Source organism: Apus apus, chromosome 18, assembly GCF_020740795.1.
Source record: "Apus apus isolate bApuApu2 chromosome 18, bApuApu2.pri.cur, whole genome shotgun sequence".
In the NCBI taxonomy this organism is placed as follows: Eukaryota; Metazoa; Chordata; class Aves; order Apodiformes; family Apodidae; genus Apus; species Apus apus.
This window is the reverse complement of record NC_067299.1, coordinates 7,772,002-7,798,385: the sequence shown is the minus strand read 5'-3', so window position 1 is coordinate 7,798,385 and position 26,384 is coordinate 7,772,002. Positions and strand designations below refer to the sequence as shown.

Genomic DNA, 26,384 nt, shown 5'->3' with positions numbered 1-26,384 from the left:
ACAAAGATGTGGTGCTGAGGAACATGATTTAAGCACTGGACTTGGTAGAGTTGAGTTAATGATCAGTAAGGGTTAAGTTATGGTTGGATTCAATGATCTTAAAGGTCTTTTCCCACCAGAATGGTTCTGTGATTCTGTGTGCCTCCCAGACATCAAAAATTAGGAAAGCACAGGAGGTGACCATGCTCCCCACCTCCATGCACCTCTCATGGGCTTGATCTGAGCACAGATGATGTGTGTGAAGCCTCCCTGCAGCCCTTTGCCACCCTACAGCTGGTTTTTGTCCTCACTCCTCATGTCTTGTTTGCAGACAACCGCAAACTCGTCTGGACCAAGCCCAGCCCTGTCTCTGTGGTGTGTGGGTGGTGCTCAAGGGCACTGGGAGCGCTGGTGATGCTGCTGTGCTCCCTCCGTGCTCCCTGTGCAGAGCTCAGGGCAGCTGTCTGTGTGTTGCAGCTTGTGCTGGTGGATGAAAGCAAGCTGGATAGAGGCAGACTCCACCTAAGAGGATGGAATGCAATGGGATTTATTTCTGGTGCTTCTGTGATGTGAGTTCTGCTAACCTAAAAGCAAGCTGTAAATGGAAATGTGGAAGAAAATGCTTGTCGTCCTTCTCCCCTCCTGGGAAAGGAGCCCTGGGACGGCTCCAGTGTAACTGGGCAGCTCTCCTGTTTAGACACATGTGAAACACATTCACCCACTCACATGAGTATTTGCACATCTTAAGGCTGAGATTTTCAATGTTGTTCACACTTCGACACGTGAAGGTTGCCCCTTCTGATGTCCTGAGGCCGGAGTTGAAGTTCAAGTATGTTCTTAAATGTTTTGTTGGAGTAAAGCTGCCACCACCATCCCAGAGAGAAGCAGTGTGCTGGGAAACTTGGTGGCTGCATACAGACTAATTGTTCTAAAGTGCATCCTGGAAGGTGCTGAGTACCCTGGCTGGAAGCCAGCAAGGCTTTTAAACACACACTTTGCTTGTTTTGCCTTTTTTCTTTTTTTTTTTTTTCTTTCTTTTTCATATTGTTACTAGTTTTGTTCTTTGATTTCTTTTCTCCTGGCAACTAGAGAAGGATATCTGAGTAGCTAGAGCACTGTAATTCATCTGCCAGTGATACCATGACCTGTGTCACAGAGGTGTCTCAGGGGACATGGGACACCTGACAGGAGCAGGTATTACTACTGGTGCCCAAGTCAATTGGCTTCAGATTTTCTCTTCTGTATTATTCTCCTGAGCATGGGGCAGGCCAGGCTGCATGAGTGATGCTCAAACTCATTTGTAAACCACATCCCATCTTTCCATATCTCTTTTCTTGCTCTTAAACTGCGTAGATTGTATTTCCTTCTCCCCTCTCCTCTTAGACTGTATTCACCTTTTCCTTGCCTTGACAGTTTTGGTGACAAAATGGGAAATTCAGGTTTTATTTGAAAGTGGCAACATCTGCAGTGGAGCAGAGAGGAGCCTAAAAATCCTCTGGAGCTTGGTGGCTTCTAGCTGCTCTCAGGTTTTCAAGGTGCTGCTCTTGGCTTTGCCCGCTGCGTGCAGGAGAGAGGTGCTGCAGCCTCAGCTGGAGGCAGAAAAGGAGATTTTGATTCTGCAAAGAGGTGGCCCCATGTGTCCTGCTGCTGCTACTTCAGCTGGGGCAGCTTCTGTAGCTCAGCGTGCCCCACTGGGGCCTGTGAAGCAAGACTAAATCCTGTGTTGCTGTTGGAAAACTGCACCTCCCTCAGCAGGGAACACCTCCTTGCCAGCAGATTTACCCGTCATTCTCCTGCACCTGCTGACTCGGTGGCCAAAACTCTGCCTTTTTCTCCTGTTCTTGTTGCAGCTCTGCAGACGCCACAGAGCTGAGGGATGGTTTGGCATCGTTTCTAATGCTTCAGAAAGGGTTTGGCTGGTTGAGTACAACATGCAGAATTTGTCCTGAGCAGGGGAACAGCTTTGGTGTCCCAAGGGCATTGTGGCACCCCAACAGTGGCTGCTGCTCAGCCCCGGGCTTGCTGTGCACAGCCAAAATCCCTGGGGTGCAACTAGGGTGCCCAGGGTGGCATTTTCACTCTTGTATTTCCAAATAAAGCTGCACCTGGAAACTTCTATTGATCCTTCAGTGCTGCAAACCTTTTTTTGGGCTCTGACAAATGCGGAGATTATCATCAGCCTAAATTTCTGGAATAGCATTGCAGTGACTCAAAAGAACAGCTTTCTCCCCAGCAGCCTTTGCCTAGTGACTTCCTGGATAATCTCCAGTCATTGACCTTGGGGCTTTGAAAGTGCATTTTGGCTTAAAGAGCTAAAGCTTAAGGCTTCAAAGGAATTGGGAAGCCTACTCTTTACAGTTCAGGCAGAGTGGGTTATGTGTGCATGGACAAGGGTAATGGTAGGGGTGGGTTACCTGGTTCTCATCCCCTGGAGCCTGTTCCCTCTCTACAGAGAGCTTCTCTGCTGCTGCCTTTGATTTTGAGCAGGTTAACTGAGGCCGTGTTTTCAAGTCCTGAGGTTTCTAAAAGATGTGAGAATTATCAGGAGATGGGAGTTATCCATGTGGAAATGCAGCAAATACTTTGAACTCTGAATTTGAAGTCGATTTGTCTTCTCTTACAAGGTTCACTGCTTTTTGTCTTGCCCTGTGTAGTTCTTCTATGCTGTGCCTTTTGCCTTGGAGTATGCAAATTAGCAGAGTTGACAAAGACCTTCAAGCCCATGGGCACTTAAGAGATGGGTGCTGAGGTAATTTCCGTTTAAAACCCTACAGAGATCACCTTGAATAGAAATCTCCACCCATATTTGAACTGCCAGGAAGAAGAAAGCCTGCTGTGTTGTAAGCTGTACACTTTTATTGTAGGTTTCCAGCTGTTCCTGGATTGTCAAATAATGTTTTTTTAAATGCCAGAAAGATTTTTCACTGCAGCTGCCTTACAGAACTAAGCAACTGAATATATCCCCTGAAATACCTTCAGATCTCTCAAAGGCAGCTGGAAGCTTTTTCCTTATCTGGGAGGGAGATAAACCTCTAAGACCAACATGTATAAATGTGAACTTGTTCTGTCTGGTAGCTTGTTCTTTTTTTTGTGGATGCTTTTAAGACAAACCTTACTTCAATGCTGGTCTGTGCTGTGAGATCTGAGGCTGGCAAAGGTATCTGATAATGAATTACTTTGTGGTGTTGCTGATCTACATGTGTGCTTTCCCAAGTCCCACTTCTCTGCCCCTAAACTGTCCCAGCGTTGTTCTGCAGTGAGTTGTTTTTCTGTCATTCAATTATTGCTTATTGTGCAATGATAGTGAATCTGAGCATGTGTGAGCACCTAAAAAGCACAGATAATGGCAGTTGGTATGGAAGGTGCTGACGGGTGCAGAGGAGGAGAGAGACAGGACTGAGAAATACACTGGTGAAATAAATAAGTTTGATAGGAGGAAAGAAATGGCCTGGAAATGTGCAGGCTGGGTGCTGACGTGCAGCTGTGTGCTGAGACATCTCTGCTGAAGAACCAGCCTGCCTGCACAATTTCAGGTTGCTTCTTCCCTCCTCCTTAATTTTTGTATTTACTAGTGTGTATTGTGGGCTCTGCTGAAGAAGCAGGACACTGCTCAGGCTCCCAGGGCCTTGCTGCAGAATAGATCCCAGAAAGCTTTTTTTCTTTTACCTGCCATTTATCTCCCCATGGTACAAACATTTGAAAAGTCATTATTGATATGAAGACCCTAAATATTAAAGATGCCCTAATTCTGGGGTAGTTACTTTGCTCATGAATCAATAGAGTCTGGCTACTGCCATGCTTGTTAATATTTTACAAATAATCTAAGCCTTTCAAACTTCTGGAGTCTGACACTCAGATATTTTTTGAAGCACCCCCTCACCAGCTCTTTAAATGCCACCTCCAGCAAGCTGTGCTCCCTGCCACTGCTGCCCCCTCTCCTGAGAATCATACTGCCTCTCAGCACAGCCAGTTACAGGAACCACAACACTTCTTCCTCCTCATCCTTCCTGCTCAGGTTCAGCCCCTGGAGTCTCCACTCTCTGCTGCACAAATTCTGCACTGACCCTACAAAGAACCTATTTCTTGGGAGTGTTGATGTTGCTCATGGCCATCTGTGCAACCTCAAGCTGTACTAGTGGGTACTCTTCCTATTGGTGGTCAGAAGGTTGCTTTTCCACTGGATTATGGGGTTCATCTTTCCCTGAGCAATTGCACTTGGGGTATTTCCTGCACTCTTAATGGGTTTTGGAAGATGTTGGGGTGTGCAGGCTCCAAGATCTGGGTCAGCATCAGGCAAGTGTCAGATGGGAGCATGCACAGGAGCAGCTTTGGAAATGGGTCTCCTGAGTTTTTGCTCTGCTCTGATATCAAACAGTGGTTCAGATATTGTTCAGCCTATGTTTGCTTATTAACAAGCCTAATTCCTTGATATTGCTGTCCCTAGGATTACTTGGAGGAAGGGGAAACCATCCAGTATGACTGGGGCCATGCTGGGACATCCTCTGTGTGGTCACACAGCACAACTGTGCACAGTGCTCTCTGCCTTCCTTCCTCCTGTCCTTCCTTGCCACCCTGCCAGGGCCTGACATCAGCTCCACACTGGCTGGGGTCCTTCCCCCACAAGGCTTTTGTGTCACTTGTCACAAGGGCAAATGGGATTTGTTATAATCTGAGCTCAGATTGTCTGCAGGGAATGTATGGACATGTGGAGCTGCGTGTTGGGATGTGCTGGGTTTTTGGTTGGGATGTAGCTGAGATGGTGAGTGGAAGTGCTTAACATCACTGCAAGCAAAACCTCTGGGCTATGTGGGCTGAGTGCCTCTCACTGACCATTCCCCATGCTTTCCCAGATGTAATTTGCAAAATAAAAGCACTTCCAATATTCATACACTGATAAACAACTTTAAAAGACTAAAGCAGAAGCTAAGGCTGTCTAGCATCATGTCTGATGTCCACAAGTCTCACTGAACCTCTCTCTGCTACAAAACACAGCAGCCAAACCTTCTGTGTGAGAGTAGTTTGTGGCCAGGGTTTGAGTAAAAAAGGAGCACAACTCCTCTTCAGTTCATTGGTGTTGTCCCACCAAAGCCATAGTTGAAGTGTGCTGACACAGCTGCACCCCATTGAATAACCTTCTGCCAGGGCTTCTGTTCCACCAGTGTTATCTGGAGTATTTAATGTTAAATCACTCTCATAGATTTGGCTCTCCTCAATGTTTTCATCTTACAGGAATTTCCTTAAGTAGAAACTTTTTCTTCAGAGTAATTTTTGGTTGATTATTGCTTATATATGCAATTAGTGTAATTGCATCTGATTATGCAAATGTATTTAACCATATAATTAGAACATGAAATATAATGCAGTTGGGGAAATCTTTTGTAAAACTTCCTTAGCTCAGTACTCAGTGCACAAGGTGGTTGTTGGCTCTCATGCTGTAGGCTGGATGGATATTTTAGTTCAGCATCCTGGCTAGTTTGAAACGTATTTAAAGCATGCTGTTAATTGCTGTTAAGAATGGTTAGATGACCTTCATGATGTGAAGGTGTGTATCTTTTATTTTTTTACATTCTAATATCAGGAGCTCACTGTTGAGCTCAGCCCTGCTGTCTTACATCTGCATCCACACCTTACACCAGCTTCAGTCCTGCATTGGAGCCAAACCCTGGATCCTGTCAGCAGCTGGGTTCTCTCACGGGGAAGAGAAGAGCAGGATGAGCATGGAGTGATGCATCCTTCTGGGGCTCATTGTCTGTAGCTCAGGCCCCCCCCAAATCCCTTTGGAAAACACCCTGCCTTGGTAAGGAGTGAGGAAGAGGAGGGAGAAATTGTGCATTTTCCAGATTGTGGTCTTGGAGATGTTTGTTGTCACTCAAGATCTCTGGCAGAAGCAGAGCCTTGAACCTGCTTTTCAAATTCCTCACGCAGCGCTTGAATTGCAAAAACACTGCTCTTTGTCGTTCAGTGGTTGCTTTTAAAGCTGTGCTAGGAGCTTCACAGAAGTAATCAAAGTGCCTCGCTTTTATGATCTAATTTTCAGCTGTGGCAAAACAGCCAGGCTCACTGCCAAGAACTGCCGAGAGGAGAGAGAAAAAGACCAGGGTGATTATAGCAGGATCGAGTGATTTCTCAGCAAGACACGGTTGTGCTCTGAAACAAGAGCCTTGTAAGTCGCAGGAGAAAGCAACTCTATGGTGTGTATGCAAAAGCACCAACAGTATATTCTTATTTGTTGTTTGGGTTGTGGTGATGTCTCCTGCTTTTTGTCAGAATTGGTACCAAAAGTGATGACACTCTTCCCAGCGAGAACACAGTCCAAATGGCTGGTCTGGTGAACATCTGTCTTGATTATCTCTGCAAGTGCTGCAGGGATTTGCTTTCTTTTTGCTTCTGAGGGCTGCAGCTTCTCAAGGTTCTTTGCTGCTCAGTCTGGGCTGCCGTTTAGCCCGTGGATGTCTGAAAGTGGTTTTCACAGACAGCAAGAAGCTCGTGTGCCTCTGAGGTCTGACTCCTTGCAGCAGCAGTGTGAGTGGAGTTGGGCAGGAGGCAACTTCATTTTCAGTGCCCTGCTTGGTGGGCCAGGGGCAAGCAGAGCTGAAATGAAGGCAAACATGCCCTGAGCTGAATTGCTGCAGAGAAAAAGAACCCTCTGGCTGCTCTGCCACCACAACAATGAGACTTGTAAGTGGCTGGAGCCTAAGACCAGAAGGGCCACGTGTTTCAAACCACTTTGTGCTTGCAGGGTTCATGGCAGCTCACACGTTGCTTTGGTGCGTGGCTGTGGGACATAAGCCCCCCTTAAGCTTCTCCAGACTGAAGGAGCTGGAGTGAGCTGACTGGATTTGGGCAAGTGCCTCCCCTTTGTATAAAAAGTTGCTTGGATCAGGATGGGGTGTGGAAATACCTCCCTCATGTCAGGGTAGTGGACTAATGCTGAGTGCTTGGGAAGGTCCTACATACCAGGCTGCAGAAAAAGGAGCACAGGAGAGAATCCAGGATGGAAATAGTCATAGGCTGTAATTTTTGGTGTGGGCAGATAGCTTGGGCTCTGGAAGGGACTTGCTGACCTAATATTTCAAACATGTCATTTGAGGAGCTGTTTGGGACTTGGCAGCCCGGCTCAGGACTTGCTGCTTCTCTCCTTAAAGGGAGTTTCTGGTGCCCGTTGACAGCAGTCAGAGCAGATTCTTCATCCTGGCTGTGCTGCTGGGGGGAACATCGGAAGCAAACACAAGCACAGGGTGATACCAGATGGGACTGGATGTGCAGCCCAGCTCTGCCCCAAGTCAAGATTGAGTTCCTGGTGGGAGGTCTGAGCTGAGCTGAAAGATGCTGGTGATGGAGATGACACCCCCTCTGCAGGCAGCCTGTCCTGGTATGTGGCTGCCCACATCATTTAGAAAACTTGGCCTCATTCCTGACCTTGCTAGTGTATATTAAAGCATCAGAGGAAAGCCTTCTGTAACCTTTGGGACCTGTCTTTGTGAGAGTGCTCATGGGTCTCTTGTGGTCAAGAGGCACCTAATGGATGTGGCCTTCAAACAGGGTTCCAGTGTGACATCCCTGCTGGTCCCTGTGCTGGCACAGAGGATGCCATCCACGGGCATCTGAAGAAGTCATCAGCTCTGAGCAGCAGCAAAATAGCTGCCTGAACACTTTCCATGCAGACGCTTGTTGTAATTCTTATTCCTTACTGAACTGCAAAGGCCCCTGGTGGCTCAGCACATGTTCTCAGATGTTCTCAGCAAGTTTTCTCAGAGTCAGAAAGGGGAAGGGGGACGAGGTGGGCTGGGGGCAGCATTGTTCCTCTTAGCCTGGGAACTGTGACAAATGGAGCTGTGAAGTCTCTTTTTTGGGTAGCCTGTAGCAAACTCAAGAAATTAAGCTGGAGTTGCAGAGGCCCAGGGCCTTTTAACCTCCCTGTCATTCCTCATAGGGATGTTTCTAGTTTGCTAAATGGGAGGACCAAGAAGTAAACTAGATCTACAATTTTTTACTTTTCAAAGGATGCTTTGAAATACTTCATTGAGCAACAAATTTAATTGCATTTGTTCATCTCCTGTGTACAACACTGAGAGATTTTCTCCAGAATCATATTCATTTCAAAAGGATATTTTGTCCTGTGCTCTGCTCAGTGCCTGTCTAGGAAGCATGTGCAGCCACTTGATAAATATGTCAGGGAACCCATGGTTGAAGTGGCAGTCTGCCTGCAGCAGAGGAATAATGGTAAATAGAAATACAGGGGGGAAAGTAAACAAGATGTGTACGTAAATTAACTTTGCTCATATAAGCTTGTTTGCAGCTGTACTTTGTTTGCAGCATAATCCTCTGATCTACAGCAGGTGTTTGGGGAGGGGGGGATCAGGCTGGTGACAGAGTGAAGACCACTGGGCCCAAAGCTGTGCAGGAACTTGTAAAAGGTAGTGGTGGTGTCTCTCTTCTTCTGGGGTTTCCTATCACACAAGGTGTGGTTGTTACAGCCTGACAAGCAGCAAATCCACCTTTGATTTTGCCTTGCAGAAGCAAAGTAAGACACTGGACAGGGTTGCTCAGGGGAGCTTTGGCTACCCCATCCCTGGAATGTTCAGTGCCAGGTTGCATGGGGCTTGGAGCAACCTGGTCTAGTGGGAAGTGTCACTGCCCATGCAGGGGGGTTGGAACTAGATGGTTCTTAAGGTCCCTTCCAACCCAAACCATTCTGTGAAATAAAAAATGGTGTTTTGTACTTTATGCACAGTAAGGCTGGTCTCTGTAACTGATTTCCTTATTCAGAAACCATTGTTTTGCAATATACTCCTGGAGGATTTATCAGTGAAAAGGAATCCTTTGAAATGGCAGAGCCTGACACAAAGCCCAGCTGTACAGATGAACAATTGCTTTCTTTGAGTCCTGCTGGATTTATTTTTTTTTAGCATACTTGCAGCAGCAACATATCATTTGTTGTGATGCTGGGTGGCTCTATTTGTTTTGATCGGATGAACTGATTTATGGGATTTATCTTATCTATTTAGGTTGTTGATTAGCTGAAGATTTATTTTGCAGCCTGAGCTGGGGGTTGGAGCTGTGCAAGCTGCTGCTTTTGAGGGGGTGACAGCCTGGAGTGCCCAGTCTGGGTGGTGAAGAGCTGTGCAGGTGGCTGACACGAGCAGAGCTGTTTGCTGGCACCTGACTACTGCTGCTGGCTTGTTTTCCTGTTGGCTGAGCAGTGCAGACATGTGAGAGACACCCAAGTGTTCAATCCAGGTGAGTGATTTGTGGGCTTTCACAGCCAGCTGTGCAACACAGGCAGATGCTTCCCTCCCCTTGCTCCTGCACATGGGGAAACCCTCGAGGGTAGGGGAGCTGCAGACTTCAGTTGCAGGTTGATTTTTCCTTTTGATGATCCCTGGGAGTGAGGTGGGCTGTGACTGTCCAGAAGCTAAAGCTGCTGCAAGGAAAGCCCTTGGGTTTGTTTCTCTGTGGGCAAAAGAGCAAAGCCAGGCTTTCAGCCCAGGGTGGAGTCTTGCACAAGTCCCCTTGTGCAAGCTGGATTAAATGGTGAAAGCATTTTTACTCCCTCCCTTTGTTTAAAATAGTTTCCCTAATTGAAGGGAACATGCAGACTGGAATGTGGACTGCAGGAGAGCTGCAACCCAGCCCTGGATGACTGCTGACAGTGGAGATGTGGGCTGGGTCTTTCCTGGCCATGCAGAGCAGCCCTGGGAAGCTGGGGCCCCACAGGCAGAGCTGAAGGTCAGTCTGTGTTTCCCAGGGGTCGAGGTGCTGACCTACAACCTAAGCCGAGTGTGCAGGCAGCCCATGGGGAGTCCTTGCTAGTGTTCTGTCCAGAAATGTGCTGCTCTATGGCTCTGGAGAGCAAGGAAAGCCTTTTCAGAGACAGGCAGGGTAGACACAGGCTTGTGGTTGCCCTGACCTGATGCTCCTAGGTCAGCCCAGAAGCTTTCCAAGTGCAATCCTCAGATGAGCATTTTGCAGCCAGCCAGCCCTCTGTGGGCTTCCTGCAAATCTGTTTTGAGGGACAGGCAGGGCTGCAGCTGGCTTTCCAGCTTGAAGCTTGGTTTGAGAGGTTTGGAAGAGTGAGGAGGTCTAGCAGAGGAGAATCTTGTGTCTCTTTGCCTGTGGATTTGTGGGACCATGTGTGGTCTGCTTTGACCCAGACCTTCCACCCCTTCTCTTGCTGCTGCCAGCCACCAAGACCCCCCTGCCCCATGGCTCTGAAAGGGATTTGTTCTTTGGGATGGAAGGATTTAAATATAGTTTTAATAAAAGCTTTTAAAGCTGATCTCACCATTTCATTACTGTTTGGAGTGAGTGACACATCTGTCAATTTCTTTCAAACCAGCCTGCAGAAAAGGTAAGAGAATGGGTGGAAGATTGTGCATGGGTGGAAGATTGTGCCTGGGTGGAGGACGAAGGGAAGGAGATGAACAGCAACCTGTGGGGAGGAATGTGGTGGATTTGGATGTTTCCTTTCTGTGACACTGAGGGCCTAGTGTGTGTCCCTCGTGATTGGCACTTGACCTAGGGTGAAGCCTCCCATCCAGATCTTTTCCTGCTTTCCTTATTGATATAAAAGATGGATTGGGCTTTGCTGCTGTGCTCCTGTGGGGGACTCAGTGAGGTTGTCCTATGTGTTCCCAGGTTGATGCTGGGTGGGGCTTTTCAAACTTGCTCACCTCCACCCTTCCTCATGTAGATTATCAGAGAATCATAGTATGGTTTGGGTTGGAAGGGACCTTATTGATCCTTAAAGGTTTAAAAACTAAATGTAGCCAGGGCAATGCAAGTGTCACCTGGCTTGCAGGGATTTTTATTCACAACCTGCTTTGCATGTAGAGAACCAAAGATTGCAATATTGCAGAGTTAAGCCTACACTGAAATTCACTGGATGCAGTCCAGGATGCTGTGACTAAAACTAAGTTCTGCTCCCAGAAACTGGACAGAGGGATGAGGTGATACATCCTGCAGCACTGCATCTTCAGAGGTGATTAAGGCATGACAGCCATGTTCTGCAGAGGATCATTTCCTCCTCTGGACCACACTGAGAAGAGTGAAATCTGTTTTTAAATTGAGGCTGAAATTGGCATCCAGGAAACAGCAATTTCATTCAGTGTTTTTGGCTTTGTATTGCATTTTTGTGTTCTGTAGGCCTTTTCCAAGGGAAAAGCTGATTCCCACATGCTGGTAATCGTTAAGAATTGTTGATTGGCAACTTGATTCAGCTTTTATACTTTGTGGGTAGCAAAGTTAAGGTGTGTTTGCACACAGGCTGCAATTGTAGGGAGCCAGTGGTGACCCTGGAGCCAGACTTGCTTTTAAATTCTACCCTTGTTGTTGGTTACATTGCAAATAACTGAGAGTGTGTAAGTCACCAGCCATGGCTTGGCTTCCAGGCCCTCTGTGACACTCTCTAGGGCCCTACAGGGCAACAGGGCCTGTAGGCCCTTCTACTGTGAGGACAAAATTGGCTATGGATTTGTCATTGGGCACATTGGGTTTGGATACACACCAGCAGCTCTTGTGCCCTATAAATAAGAATTCAAGAGGTTACAAGTTTGACCCTTTCCCCTTGGCTTGTTAAGGATCTGTACTTCTCCCTTTACTGTAAGCTGTAGTTGACTGTTAGTCTCCTGCAGAAGTTGTCTTTAGCTGTGTCACTTGTTGCACATCAGATAAAGTCTCATCTTTATTGCTTTCATGTTTACCTCTGTGCTTGAGTTTGCCTTCTCTTCTGAGTGTTTGTGACTTGTTTACAGCCTGCCAGTGTTTTGCCTTTGCTTGCTTTTATGTTGGAAGAAACAGCGATGGGTGTCTGGGTTATGTTTGTGTTCAGAGAACATTATGATTCAGTTTACCTCTGTGTTTCCTTTTAGGCATTTTATGGAGACACTCCTTCATGCCACATGCTGTCTGTGAGCACTAGCATCACAGCTCTCTGCAGTGCCATCTGAGACCAGACCAGCTGGACACAGCCATGGGGGACTCTCCAGCAAATGCCATGGATGGAGCCATAGATGTGTGCTGCAAAGACACACAGACTGAACTGGCAGAGAGGGTGGCAGCCATAGATGTGGCTGTTGGCACAAACAGGAGAGACCAAAATGGTGAAGGCAGCACTGAAGCAAGTGACACAGTCTTTTCTGATAATGTAAAAGACATCCAAAGAAATGGAGTGAAGAGTGATGTGGGAATGAATGAATTTCTGTCTTCCCAACAGTCAGAAGATGCTCACAGGAGGCATGTTCCCAAGAGACCTCTCACTAGACCTGTCCTGTCAAGTAGGAAGTTGTCTCTTCAGGAAAGATCGTCAGGAGCTTATTTGGCTTCTAGCAACACTCCAGGGTATGGTCATTATGCCACAGGACCATCACCACGAATCATGAGGAGACCAACGATAGAGTCCAACCGTGTCTCCATATCAGATTCTGAGGTAGGCCTGTTCTCCCTTGTAACTGTGGTGTTGACTCAGCTAAGTCTTTCTTAACTGGTAATAGGAGTCAGCAGTCTTTTGGAGCAGTAGTTCTGTAAGTACTGTTTTTCCTAAGAGGGCAAAAATCCTTGAATCCACGGATTGTGTTAGTTTGGGATGGCTGAACACCTCTGCATCTGTTCCCCAGTCCTCTGCTGGGTGTATCCCTGATCCTGACACTGGCTCCCTCAGCCCTTGCCTGGATGAAATAGTCCTGCTGTGGGGCCAGGACCCCTGTTGTGTAGTGGTAGCACTCAGGAGGTCTATCAGGTTGTTCAGAGAAAAGGCTGTGGCCAAAAATGCTTTGCTTCTCTGTCCCTGCTGTATGTGCCCTTCAGGAGCTTATCAGTCACAGCAGCTTTGCTGCTGGTATGTTATGGATTTAAGCTTCTGGAGATTATATATCTCCTTTTGTGTTTTGCCATTATTGTTATAAAGAGCTTAAATGCACTGCTGTTTCCTACTCCTGTCAGGGTTTTCCTTTGACTTTAAAGCATTTGTAACAGCAGAGGTAACTGATGGAGGTGTTTCCTAGACATATTTGTCTTGTGTTTCTGCTCTTGGGGAATGGGGCAGAGCAAGAGCTGGGGGATGGCTATGAGTGCCACAACTCCACAGTCTCACTTGGAGGTGCTATAAGCTGGAGAGAGGAGCAGTGGTGGTATGTACCTTCTGGCCTTACCCTGTAGGAGATAAGCCCAGGAGAAGCCTCTGGTTCGTCTTGTCACCATGATCCTTGTTCTTGTGAGGGACAGACCCTTTCCATGGGCATTTTCAGTCTCTTTTTTTTTTTCCTCTTTAACTGATAGTACAGCAGTGAATTCTCCTCTGTTGCTGTGCCTGGGCAGTGAAGCAGGACAGACACAGCAGCAAGGGGCAGTTAAGTGTCCAACTCTTCCTCACCCCGTTGATGGAGAACGTGTTGCTGACCATGGCTTTACTGGTGCCACAGCGTCAATGCACTTGCACACTGTTGTGCTCCCAGCCATGGTGTCTAAATTCTGCCCTGTGTCATAAGGGACCCTAATCACTGGAGTCTAGACTTACCAGTGTGGGTCCAACTGGCCTGGAGCTTAATATCTGGGCAGCTTAGTGCTTCCCTCCCAAAAAGTGGGTGCTTTTCCCCTTGCATGTCTGAGAGGATGGGCGCTGTGCACCAGCAAAGCGGCTGCTGTCCTCTGGGAAGTTTTGCAAGTCACATTAGTTGTGAGATGGGTTGTGGCATCCCCAGCAGAAGATACCGCAGAAGGTGCACTGCAGAGCTTGCAGCTCCTCTGACAGCAGCCGTGTGCTTTAACAAGGGAGACAGGAGGGAAAGGAGCCAGTTCTTGGGAGCAGACGTGACTTGTGTGCCAGCTCTCCCATCCTGCGGTAGTTTGACTGTGCCAGGAGCGAGGCTTGCCTGAAATCTGTTTCAAAGTAACTGCAGCGGAGTGTGACTAGCACGTTCCCATCTGCAAGTAAATTCAAAATGCTCCCTCCTCTCCCACAGCATCTGCCTCCTGGGGAGCAGGAGTTGCTGCCGTGGGGTAGGAGGTGCTTAGTTTGAAGTGCAGGTGGAGCCCTTCGTTTCCCTGCTCCTGCAGCAGTTCTTGCCGCAGTCCTGCGATTTTAATGGTCACTTTGATATCACTATTTCTAGTTCTGCTCCAGTGCAGCCCAGAGGTTAACAAAGCTGTGCTCATTGGAAACCATCATTCATATTAATGGAGAATCACTGCAGTAGGAGGGGGAAGGGAAGCCTGGGTGAGAGCTGTGGGTGTTCAGAGCTGTAAGCTTCATCCTTCCAGCCTATAGGGACAGTATCTGTATCCTGTAAGGAACAGCAAAAGGGCTAGGAAGGTGCATGTTTGTTTATAGGATAAAGTTTGAGGCTGGCCACTGAATATTGAGAAGGAAGTGTTAAGTGTGAGACAGCAAGGTGAGCATGCACCCTGTGCACAGCCCAACTCAGCCTCCTGCATAGGACCTACCAGTGGCTGCTGAGTGGTGGCTGTTCATGGCTGTGGGAGTCCAAATCTGAGCTGTACAGATCACTGAGGTACAGCAGGGAACTCAGAGGAGAAATGGAGAGCAGAACTGTTGTTAACATGCATTTGCTCTTAGCAATTGGCAGAGCCTTGCATGTGGGCAGGAAGGGCTGAGCCCAGCCAGGAGGTAGGGGCAGGGCTTCTGAGAACTCCAGGGCACTCTGTGTTGAGGCTTTTGGTCCTCTGGGGGATAAAATAACCCTGTGATAAGAAATAGAATCATAGTCTACTTAGCAGTAGCAGCTGCTGTTGTGCTTTCTGTTGATCATTTTGATGTGCAGTAAGCAGGGAAGCTGGTAGGTCACTCTGACAAGATCCAGCTCACTGACCACAGCGTTGCCCCTGGTCTCCCTGCGTGTGACTCTTTGACACATCTTGTTCTAGGCCAACTGCACATTTGTATTGGGTCCAGGTCTCTCACCTGCTTAAAGCCATTTTGAAGTTGGTCTTTTCTCCTTGCATTGAGTATCCGGCAGCATTAGTCAGTGCCTTTCAGGTGACCTGCAGGACACCCATCACTCCTGCTCGTGGCTGCTGCCTGAGTGAGTTACAGCCTGTGCAAGAATGAAGACAAAGTTCCTGAGTACTCGGGCTTTGTCAGTGGCACACGTGCAGGCACCATCCATCAGGAGCAGAGATGGATGGTACAGCTACATGCCAAAATTTCCTGTGTTGTTCCAATGGCCATCTAGGATTGGATCTGCTTTCCTTTTCCATTGGTAGCAGGAGTGGCAGCTTTGCTGTCAGTGGTTCTGTATCCTTGACTGATCTGGAGAAGTACTGCAGAGATGTGCTATGGGAGATGGAATGTGGGAATATGGCAGAGGGGAATTTTCTGGGTTTTTTCTGCTGGATTATGAAAAAAAACGTGTTCAGTTAAAGAGAGGCTGCTTAGGTTTTTAATACTGGTTTAATACTTGTTCACAGGCTGAGAGGAAAATTTATATTCAGCCAAGAGCTGAAGCTGAGCCTCTGACACTGCAGGAGGACTCACCCAGCACTGCAAGTGGGCAGTGAATCAGGCTGTCCCCTCCCTAGGACCAATACTGCAAATGCCTGCCTTCTGAGCAGAGTTACTGGGTTAGTTATTGAGGGAGTGCCCACTGGGCTGGTGGGATTTCTGCTGCCCAACAGTACTTCTCTCTAACAAGGGAATGGCTTTGCCTGTAGTTGTGGCACAGAGTGATGAAGCTATTAAGGGTACATAACTCAGCAGAGCTGAGGCACAGGCCCACATTGCCTCTGGTGATGTGACATTCTCAACTCTTAGTGCTGGCAGCATGGCCGGAGGAGAGGGTTTCCTGTGGCTGCTGAAAGCAGCTTCTGCTTTGCTGCATGGGTGATGCTCTGGTGTTTGTATGTACCAGGGAAAGACTCTGTGAACATGTCTGTGTAGACTGGTGGGCATCTTGTCACTGTGTCTGGTAGAGCTGGTACCACCTAAAATGGCAGGGCTTGTATCTGTGAAAGGGTAGGGGTGCTGCTTGTTGGAAAGTGGCTTTTGAAAATGCAGTGCTTAAGGGTTTTTTTTATTCTGCCATCCCAAACCAACTTTTTATGTAGCCAAGAGAAGTCTCACTTGGAGAGTGGCTAGAAGAAGAATAAAATGTCTTTTTCCAGGCTTTGCCCTTAGACCTGACAGCACCATTAATTGCTTTGTACTTGTCCTTCTCCAGTCTCTTCTGATTGAATTGTCCTTTCTCTTTCACATGTTTCCTTTCTCTCCCTGTATCCACCCACTCCCTGGCATCCCAGTTCTTCCAGACCCAGGTCTGCGTGGTCTCTCCACCCTCTGGGATCAGCAGGAGGCTGTTGCAGCTCTCTGCTGCTTGGGCGGCCCCGTGGGCTGGGACTGGATGTGCTTCACCAAGAGTGGAGGGGGTGAGTCAGGCCACTGTGTTCCCCCTCCTTGGTGCTGCTGCTGGCCCCAGCCTGCAGGGAGGAGGACAAGCAGACCAAGGGAATTTTTCCTATGCTTGGTGTCCATGGCTTACCCCAGAGGCATGGAAAATTAATCACTTCTTTGTCCTTTCTTTCCTTGGCTTTCCACATCTTTATCATAGATCTCCTGCTTGTTTGGCCAGCAGGCTTGGAGCAGCTGGTGTCAAGAGCTGCAAGAGGCAATGCTTTGGTGCTGGGCTGATCCAGGTCTTACACTCCTCTAGTCTCTGGGAGCTGCCTGGTTTTCTTCATAAGGCTGTGATTTCCTTGCTGTGCACAAAGGCAAAGCCAGGTGGGACCAGGGCAGTGGCAGGGACGAAGCTCCTCTGCAGCATGGCCTGGAGAACTTCCCCTTCCACCCCATGACTGCCCCTAACAAATTTCTCCTAGAGATCTTACTGTCCTGCTCAAACTAGAGCTCTCTTGGAAAGATTGAAGATACTTGGAAAACATTTATTCAAAGAAGAATCCCCCACAGGCATGGCTAATTTCCTAGGATTAATTAACCTTTCTTTCAAGTTACATTTTCAACTTGTCTAAGGGCAAGGTTTGAGAGGAAGTGAACCTTCCTTCTTTTAGGGGGCAAAATTCTACATGATGTAAGTATGTCTGTAGACAGTCTGCAGGTTCTCAGAAGTGCCTTACTTTGGAAACAAACTCTGGCTCTTCCTTTGCATCCCTGTGTCCCTCCCAGACAGCAGAGGCTCCATTCTCAATTTCTTGGGATTTCTGTCACCCAGCAGTGCATTTATGGAACTGCTTCTGGACTTCTCTGTGCTTTATGATTTTTTGATCAATTTTTGTGTTCTCTAGCATTGATTTCCCCCCTCTCCCTCTCTTGAGTAAAACCTTGGACATATTAACAAATGGGGCATCTTGTTTTTTAAGGCAGAGCAAATCTTGCACACTTGGACAGACACAGCAGTTTAATTTGCTGGCAGGTTTTCATTAAGGGATCTCATTAAGGTTCTTGCTCTGTTCATATTTATCAACAGTTGCAAATACATTGGTGTGATGAAATCAAGAGAATTGTACAATGTTATCTTTAAGAAACACTTGGCCCAAAGATAGGTGGTTTTCTCTGATAAAGGAGCAGTACAATTATCCCACTGCCTGCAGGAGAACCAAATAATAGCCCTGCCAGTCTGCAGCCACACGTGGCAGGAGTTGCTTGAGCTGTGAATTATGGTCTTTCTGCAAGGGGGGGAAAAAAAAAAAAGGTAGAAAGCACCTATAATTTGGGTTAATTTTGCTGCACTCAGCTCAGGTGCTCAAAGCACAGCAGAAGCTAAGATGGTGATGCTTCTCACTGGTAATTATCTGAGTGGAGAGCGATGGAGGTGTGGATCAGGCAGGAATGTGGCCATAGCAAGTGTCAAGTCTCAGAGACTGTGCTGCTGACCCTGTCATTGCCTTTCCCTCAGGCCCTCTCTAGGTGTTCCCACCCCAGTATTTATCCATCCCTTTCAAAAAACCATCCCTCAAAGGCAGGTGTCCTGGCATTGCTCCACTTAGCAGCAGTGAAAGGCTAGAGAGATGCTTCAGGGGGTCGGTCTGATGCGGGATAAGGGTGGTAAATTCTAATGAGAGGTAAGAGGGATGGTGAGAAGGTGATGGACAGAGCCAAAGGAATTGGTTCCTTGGACACAGTGACAAGATGTAGTTCCTTCTCGGTTGCACTAAATGCTTTGTAAGGAGGTTTGCCCAGCTGGATAGACCAGGTCTCACACAAAGGGCTCTGCTGCTTCAGGATGGAATAAGAAATGTGGCTGTGGCTCCCTCAGCACCATGTTGGCAAGAAGCAGCAGCAAGCTTGGTGCTTTAGAGATGCCACCTCGGCTTGAAACAAGGTACTGAGTGCAGACCAAAGAGTCTATGGCTATATATAAAAGGCTTTATTTACTCATGCAAGTAATCCCTGCTCAGGAGGAGGCTTGATAGCAGGACGTGTTCATTTCAAGCTTGCTGGAATGAAGAGCAGGAAGTAGTGAGGTGGTTGGAGGCTTTCTCAGAGGGGTGGTGGCTTTTCCTACATGTCTCAGCCACTCTGGGAAGTGTTTTCCCACCTCTGCAGCACTGCAGTTGTGCACAGGACAAGGTGGGGGGTGTGAAGCTGTGCAGAGGGAAACCTGGGGCAGGAGACAAACAGAAAATTGTTCTTGCTTCATTTGTGGAAACCACCACGATGCAAAGCACAGCCTGGTGCAGGGAAGTGAATCTGCTGATACTGGGTTTTCAGGGGAATTTGTTCTCCACGTGCCTGTACCCTGGGTTCCAGAGTGCTACCCCTTCTTTGGGCAGGCGAGTCCTTTTTGTACAAAATTCAACAGTATTTTTCTTTTCCATATATTTCAGTGGCTTTGTGCTTTACATCTTGGCTTTTGCTGGGTCATGCTCTTTCCTCTCTTGTTGCTCCTAGTTCTGATGGATTGTTTTTTGCCTTTGGAAAGACATGTGCTTTTCTAGCAGCAGAATTAATACACTTCTATGGCCCCATTACTCACAGGGTGATGGAAAAAACTTCTTTCACTGGAAACAAGATAAAGATTTAAATAATCCCCTGTATTCCTGACAAGCCACTTCTTGCCAGCTTAAAAAGTCATCAGTTCCCATTCCTTTATTCTCCTGTACTGTGATGATCCCTGGCATTAGCAGTGCTTTCTGGTTGATGATGGAGAAAATTCAGTTATCACCCATAACATCCATGCTCTAAGGCACTCCAAGAGGCAGAGAAATGTTGCAGTCTGTGGGGATGCTGCACAGGCTGTAACACCCCCTGGACTCTGAAGGCATCTGGCACTGCTTTGCTGTCCTGGCACTGCTTCTGTAGATTGCAGGGGTAGTTGAGATTTATGGAAAGGCTAATCTGTCTGCTTGTATGTGTTATATCAGCTTTGTTCCCAAAGAGGTGTCCAGTATAGAGGTTGGAAGTGAATTTCCAGTGTGTTTTAGTGCTTGGCAGTCTCTGGGAGAAACACTGCGTTTTAAAATGCTGCCTGGGGAAGTGTGTCCTATCCAAGGCTCAGGCCACACTGTGTGTGGTGGTTGGAAACTCTCCCCTTCCCTCACCCCACTGAGTTTGGGGCTGCCTCCTCCCCTGCCACGCAGTTACATGCTGTGTGTCAGGTCAGGACCAAGGCACAAGCCACTGCAGCCCACTCTCCCCAGAGCTGGTGCTGCAGAGACCCTGCAGAGCCCTCTGATTCCCTGCTGGGAGCTTTGCATTGCAACAAGGTGTGTGCTGTCCTCCCATGGACCCCGTGCTGGTGGCTGGTTAATGGAGAGAGGCCAGGGGCTGCTGTCAGGCTCATTGGGCTGAACTAGGAATTGGGGTGGAAAGGGCTCTGGTGTTACACCAGTACAGCCAGAGTCAGAATTCAGCCCATTATTTCTTTGTCTTGGACAGGCAAAAAAATGCAGAGCTGATACTCTGAGGTATACTGGTTTAAATAAGATTTTGTCTTTCATTATTCAGCACTCTGCCTCTAATTGATGCTGATTCAAACTTAGTTGTTTCCTTTTACCAGTGCTCTAATTATGTTCTCCTTTTGATCTGCAGGACTGTGTGCAATTAAACCAGTACAAGCTGCAGAGTGAAATAGGCAAGGTATGTTCCTGGAGCTCACGTTTGTCATAAGTGACTTGCATGCACAAGCACGAGTGTGAGTGGAAAGACTGTGCCATCCTGCAACTTGTGTTTGTATTGGGGTGGTTTTCTTTTTGGTTTCTGCCTTATTAGTTTGAGTAAGTTTTGTTGAAGGTCAAAGTGGAGCTACTTCCTCTGAAATCTGAATGTATTTTCCTTCCCTCTGAAGGTGGTTAACCTGGCTCTCTTCAAGGGTGTTGGCTTGCCAAATCTAGTGCTAAAAGCCTTTGATGCATTAATGCAGTCCAACAAGGAAAGAAAACTGAAAAAAAAGATCAGTGCTTGGTCCCCATCAGGTTTTTATGTCCTTGAATGAAGTGTTAGTTTAGCTCTAGCCCATCTTTAAAAGCTGCAGAAAGATTTAGAAGAGATTCCTCCAAAGTTATTTCAAGTCTGGGCTGGCAAGCAGTTCAGACACCTGCACCTTTGGATGTCTGCCACCATTGCAGATGGGTCCATGAGCAGCAGTGCTGCTGGAAGCTGTACCTGCCATTGCAGTTGGAGCACTGCAGTAAGAAGGGACTGCACCCTGAGCTGCAGAGACATTCACCAAGAGTTTCATCAGCCCAAACTCCTCCCCAAAGCAAGAAGCCCTGGGCCATGGGGGGAGGCACAATTTGGATAGAGCTTGGCTTCAGGCTGTCTCTGGAACTGTGGATAGAGCAGCAATCCAGGTCTGCATCTGCCTGGGCAACATGCAGTTGGTGGAAAGCAGGCAGCTGGTCCTCGCTGAAGTCCATTTGCTCTCAAGAGATGGAGAAGTTTTGTGCAGAAAATGGTCTTGTGGAGAAGCAGAGGAAAAGGTGTTCATGCAGAATTTCCAAACTTGCACATAAAAAATCTACTTGAAAATTATTTTTTCTGCTCCCCACCCATGTTTGAGTTAAGACAGACACAGTGGCTTTGGCTCAGAGCAGGAGGTGGTGGGCTCACATGCACTGTTAATCCTCAGGTGCCCGTGGCTCCAACAGGGCTGCCAAAACCTATGACCTTGCTGCAGGGTCACATCACCTGCAGACTTTGCTCAGGGCTAGGAATGGCCTGGGGCCTTGAAGGTTTATTTTTTTTCCCCTGTCTAAGGCCACAGTCTACCAGACTTGAGCAACAAGGAGATGAGGTGAAGCTGCTGAACTGACTGTGAAATTTGTGTTTGTTTTTAGGGTTCCTATGGTGTTGTGAAACTGGCCTACAATGAGAACGATGACCAGTACTATGTAAGTATCTCTCTCCTCCACTCCTCACTGCCACCACTGCTCTTCATTCCCCTTGTCCCTTCTGAGAGCTAGGTCCCCTCTGCCTTGCTTCATTTCTGAGTTGAGTATCTCGTGAGGAGCTGAACCTCCCCTCTTGCATGCAGTGCTGAGCAGGAGGGAGATGGGTGGGCTGCCTTATGAAACAGGCAGGGATCTTGGAGGCAGGCTGCAGAAGCTGATTTGTCTTGACATTTTCTAGCTATGAAGCAGGTCACCTGAAATTAGAGGCATGTGGGTGGTGGTGTTCAGCACCTGCTGTGCGTTGGAAGCTCAGCCTTGGAAGGAGCAGGAGTGTTTTGTAAGGAAATGGGGGTGTTTGTCAGAAAGGTGCTGAACAGCCTGGCCCAGCTGGGCAGTGCCTGGCTCCCCCCTGCATCTTACCCCTTTGCAGGATGCCTCCCCATACACCAGACAGGACCTTGCTGCCAGGTTGTGAGGTGTAGGGGGCAGAATAGAAGTCAAACCTTGGCTTTTTAATCTTTTGCAGAGCTGCAGCTAGAGTTGTTAGGGTTTTGGATTAAAAAAGGCTGCTTGTGCTGAAGGCTCCTTCTCTGTCCCTCCCCTTTGAAAGGCAGGTGAATCCTAACCAACCCAGCTGGGATACCTGCAAAATCTGTTTGCAGATGTGCCCATGTCCCTGGGCTTGCTCTGTGGCACGTTTTGCTCAGGCTGAGAGCAGGAGCTGGATGGCTGGCAAAAGGAAAACTGCCTTGCTGTGTGTGGCTGGGCCTGAAGGCTTGTGGAAGCAGCTTTGAGCAGAGTTTGGGGTGGGTCCCAGGGCAGGTGTCTGCTGGGCGTTGTTGCAGTGTTGTTGAACCTGCCGGTCTGGCCCTGTGCTCCAGCTGCTGCTCCATATTGTGTGTGGTGAGAGGGCTCCTGCTTTGGCTGCCACCATTGAGTGGCCTCATGTGGGTGCAAATGGGCCCATCAGAGCACTCAGACAGACCCATGTGCTGTTCCCCATCCCAGTGGACAGAGCTGTTGGTCTTGGTGCTAAGGGGAATAAGAATATGAGATGTCAAGTGTGCTCATTCCCTGCTATTCCCCAGCTAGCTTTTCCTCCCTGACTCTTGGGTTTACAAGTGACATACCAAGCTGGAGGAGTTGGGTGGGAATTGTTAGCATTTGTTAGCCCCTCTGAGCTTCCAGCATAAAGTGCAGGAGAAACGTCTTGAAATGAAGGATGGAAGAGATGAGACAAAAATCTGGACAAGGTGCCCTGGAGCTGGCCAAGCAAAGGAACCACAATTCTTTCCATCCCCTGTGCTTTCCAAGCTGACTCACCCACCACACCAGAGCAGTTTCCAATGGTTTCCTTTCTCTCTTTTCCCTTTTGCCCTCTGAGTCCTCCCTCCCGTGGCCTGCAGCAGGATGGATTTGTTCTGCAGAGAGCCATGGTGCCAAACCATGGCTTCTCTGAGCCATCTGTCCCACCAGCATAGGCAGTGCCAGGACCAGCAACACTGAGCAGGAATGCATCACATGGCATTGCTCTTCAGCTGAAAAGATTTGTATTTGAAAATTGCAATTGCTGTTGTGTTGCTGCCCTTTTGTTTTGGGAAAAGTGATGCTGTGCTGCAGGCTGCCCAGGGTGGACAGGTTGGTGACACAGCTCAGCAGGGAGACATGTGTTTAGGTTCCCATTGCCTGCTGCATCTTGGGTGGAGGTTAATGCTGTGGACACAGATTTAGCTGGTCAAATGAAAGCCAGAAGTGAAAGGCTGTGTCCAGGTTAGCCTAGTGTGTGTTAGCTAATCCCCACTTAATCTCTGTTTCTTTTTGCAATCTAAGCAAACACTTTGAAGCTACTGCAGCCTGGGTGCTGCCATGCTTGGACACTTCTGCTTCAGCCTCAGTACCTGAAGAGGGACAGAGTGTGCAGGCCCCCTTGCTGCCAGCATCGCAGGGACGTGCTCTTTGGTTCACCCTGATCCTCCCACTGTGGAGGCTGAGGGCAGGGACAGCCAGATCTCAGTAGCGACCCTGGGGCTCTGAAGCTGATTCTGGGAGATGTGTAAAGTGCTCCAGTGGGTGAAAGGATGGGAACAGAGCAAGAGCATCAGCAGTGTCTGCCTGCCTTTTATTGCAGTGAGTGACAGCATAAGGGAGAGGAGAGAGCAGATGGCTGCTCTGCTGCTGAGAGGCTGGGATGCTCCGGGCTGGGTTTCATGTCCTTGCTGCCCTTTTGGCTTCCCCCTTCTCCTGCTGCAGCCACATGCAGACAGGCTGTGACCCCTTTTAGTTACCCACATTTGTGTTTTCCAGGGGAGGACGAGCCATGATGGAGACACCTCCAGTTTCCCCAAATGTTAAAACAGCCCAGGAGCTGGCAGACCTTTTAAAGCTTCAGAGAAATAGCAGCAAACTGCAAAACTGGCTAATGGCTGCTCAGCTTCCCACACTTCCTGGTGTGTCTGCCCCACACATGCTCCCCCAGTGCTGAGAGAACTTCCATGCTGCTCTGCTTATCCCTCCCATCCAAGGCCAAGTTGCAGCAATGCCCCCCAGCCCCCCGGGGGAGAGCTAATGCAACTACCCCCTTACCAGCAGTTAGTAGAAGCAATTGCAATTCAGATGGTTGAGTGTGGTTTTTTCTGTGTTTTTTTCCCCCACAAATTTAGCTCTGGAGGGCTGTTTTTGTCTCAGTAGTAAAAAGCAGTAAGAGATAATTGTAGGAAATCAGCCCTTGGTGAGCAGCCCCTAATAACCCATTTATGTGTGCAATGTTTAGCATGAGGCCAGGGTGTTGCTGCCTGCTTTATTTTATTTAAGGTAGTGTGCTGCAATAAAAAGGAACAAAACTTAAAAGAAAGCAGAAGATTTTTATTTTGGAATATAATTCTGAGTGTGACTCCTGATTCTTGCTAAAGCATGAGGCCCTTTGCTAGCTCTCTTCATAAAGGCAGAGTTTATTGGTGCCAGGAAGTATACCTAGCTCCTGTCATAGCAAAAGGAAAGATTTCCTTTAATGACTTTTGAATCTGGACTAGAATTAGGAAAAATTCTCAAGGGAAAAAGATGATCACCACAGCTGGGAAAAATCTGGATGGGTTGTATTTACTTTGTGGGGGTTTTTTACCTTCTATTAAAGATGAGTGAGCACTTCCAAGAGCTGGATCCCTCATTGCTCAGAGCAAGGGCAGTGCCATGAAGGTGTGCTGACTGACATCAGTGGATGCAGGGAATGTGTTAGACTGAGGAAACTGAACTTTCAGCACCAAGTATGTGACCTAGTGCTCCTTCCAAGGAGAAGACCCCATGGGGATGCAGAGCTGGCTCCCAGAGCTGAGGTCCTGGCCACTGCTCTCAGTCCCTGCTGCTGCTGAGGCTCATGGAGCTGTTGCAGCAGCATTTGTGGGGCTTTGCTGAGGAACCCTTTCCTGCTGGAAAGGTTTCAGTGTCTCAGCTTGCAGGAGATGCTTTGACAGTGATTAGAAGGAAAAAAAAAAGAAAAAAGAAAAAGCAGCAAATAAAAAGCAAAGGCAGATGTGTCCAGGAAGAGCTCCAGTTTGGAGTCATTGTGCTGATGGAATTTGATTCTGTGATGCCTGGGGTCATGTCTCCTTCTGATTTCCAATCTCTAAATCAGCTTGCAAAGCAAAGTGGTTATGATGGACATTTGTTATGCTTCTTCTGGACAAAAGCAATAGCATTGTAGGTTGTCAGTGGGATTCTCTCTTTTTTTTTTTTTTTTTTTTTTCCTTTTTTAATCTGGTTTCCTAAGAAACAGATTTGTGTGATTGTGCTCTCTGCCTCTGTAGCTAACAACCTGTGTGTGGAGGGCTGCTTTCTACCAGTTCTCAGTGATGGGGAGAAATTCCTTCCAAGTTTTTGAAAAGACATGGCTGGACAAAGTGCTGCTGCTGAGGTAAAGGTGGCCAGCAGCAAGCCTTGAACTTTCTAGCCCCTGGAGAATCCACCTTTGCTTGCCACCCAGGCAGGAAGGAAAGGAGCATCTCCCATGTTTCTCATCCTCTCGCTCATGTAACAGCTACTGAGCTGCTGCCAGCTGCAGTCCGGTGTGTTGAGGATGAGGGAAGTGTTCTCTGGTTTAGTGTAGCACCCCGTGAGGCTGCGAGGAACTGGGTCACCCGGGGTAAGAGCAGGAGCCTCCAGGAGGTGGCTGGAGGGAGGCGAGTCCTGCTGCTCCGGGAAGGCATCGCGGCTGCAGCACTGCCAGCCCGGGGCGGCACTGCAGGGATGGGGTCCAGCCTGCAGTTCTGCTGCTGTTGTGACAAATGGTGTGTGGAACAAAAGGTGACAAATGCAGAGCAGGATTTTAGGGGCAGGGCAGCTAAGCCTGTCTTGGTTTGGGCTTTTCTCTCAGCGTGCAGCACTCTCTCCTGGCACAGCTTCCTCTTAGCCACTTTGAGGGATGTCATTGTTGAGACAGGACAGGTGAGGAAGGGTTGGAAATGCTCTCTGGTCTGCTCAGCACTGCCCCAGGGTGTCATCATGCACTAGCAGAGGATTTCTGTGGATAGTAGTGACCTTTGAGCACCATCCCACTCCCCTGCACGCTGCAGATAGGGACTGTGCAGAGGTTTTCTGCCCTTGCAATGCAAGTCTCCCTGTTAGAGAACGAAATTAAATCCTTAGTGCTGTGAGAGCATCGCAAGGCACAGGTGATAAGTTCTCTTGGCTAAATCTATTTTATCACTGTGGGAAACTGTTCTTTTCTTCCCCACGTAAGTCTAAACAATCACCTTTTCCTTCCCCAAGTAATGGCCATTTTGCTGTTGTCATTACCCTCAGCAGGATGAGGGCTCCAGGTCTGACTGTTGTGAAAGCTGCTGTGTCCCAGGCATCCCCTCATTGCTGTAAACCTGGGATCTCCTTTCCATCAGGCACCCTTACGGAGGAGCTTCCCTGTGGTTTCCAGATGCAAGGGTTTTAAGAGGAGTGCATGAAACTCAGATAGGAAGCATACATCAAAGGAAAGCACACAATTTCTGCTGCCTCTCAAAGCAAAATGTCCTCTTGTGAATCGCCGGAAGGACGGTGGGTGCAAGGGCATGTGGAGGAAATCTCCTCTGGGCTCCCTCTTTTCCTGAGGAAGCTGAAGCAGC

General features: G+C 48.1%; 2 protein-coding genes across 11 annotated transcripts in view; both read left to right on the top strand.

Moving 5' to 3' along the window:
- Nucleotides 1–11,097, top strand: part of ATP2A3 (ATPase sarcoplasmic/endoplasmic reticulum Ca2+ transporting 3) — a 119,950-nt gene extending 108,853 nt beyond the window's left edge. Inside the window, exon 23 of the transcript XR_007891200.1 lies at nt 11,088–11,097. The gene's annotated coding sequence lies outside the window, so the exon portion shown is untranslated. The remainder of the gene's footprint in view (nt 1–11,087) is intronic.
- The window catches only part of CAMKK1 (calcium/calmodulin dependent protein kinase kinase 1), a 100,898-nt gene that overhangs the window by 26,292 nt on the left and 48,222 nt on the right, over nt 1–26,384 (top strand). For 8 of the 10 annotated variants that reach the window (XM_051635759.1, XM_051635758.1, XM_051635764.1 and 5 more), the window contains 3 exons: nt 11,850–12,406; nt 19,976–20,023; nt 21,223–21,276. In XM_051635759.1, the coding sequence (XP_051491719.1) occupies nt 11,951–12,406; nt 19,976–20,023; nt 21,223–21,276 (558 nt within the window). In that variant the 5' untranslated portion in view covers nt 11,850–11,950. Of the gene's footprint in view, nt 1–8,987; nt 9,220–11,849; nt 12,407–19,975; nt 20,024–21,222; nt 21,277–26,384 lie in introns of those variants that run through there. The other 2 variants (XM_051635769.1, XM_051635760.1) reach the window with 2 other exon arrangements.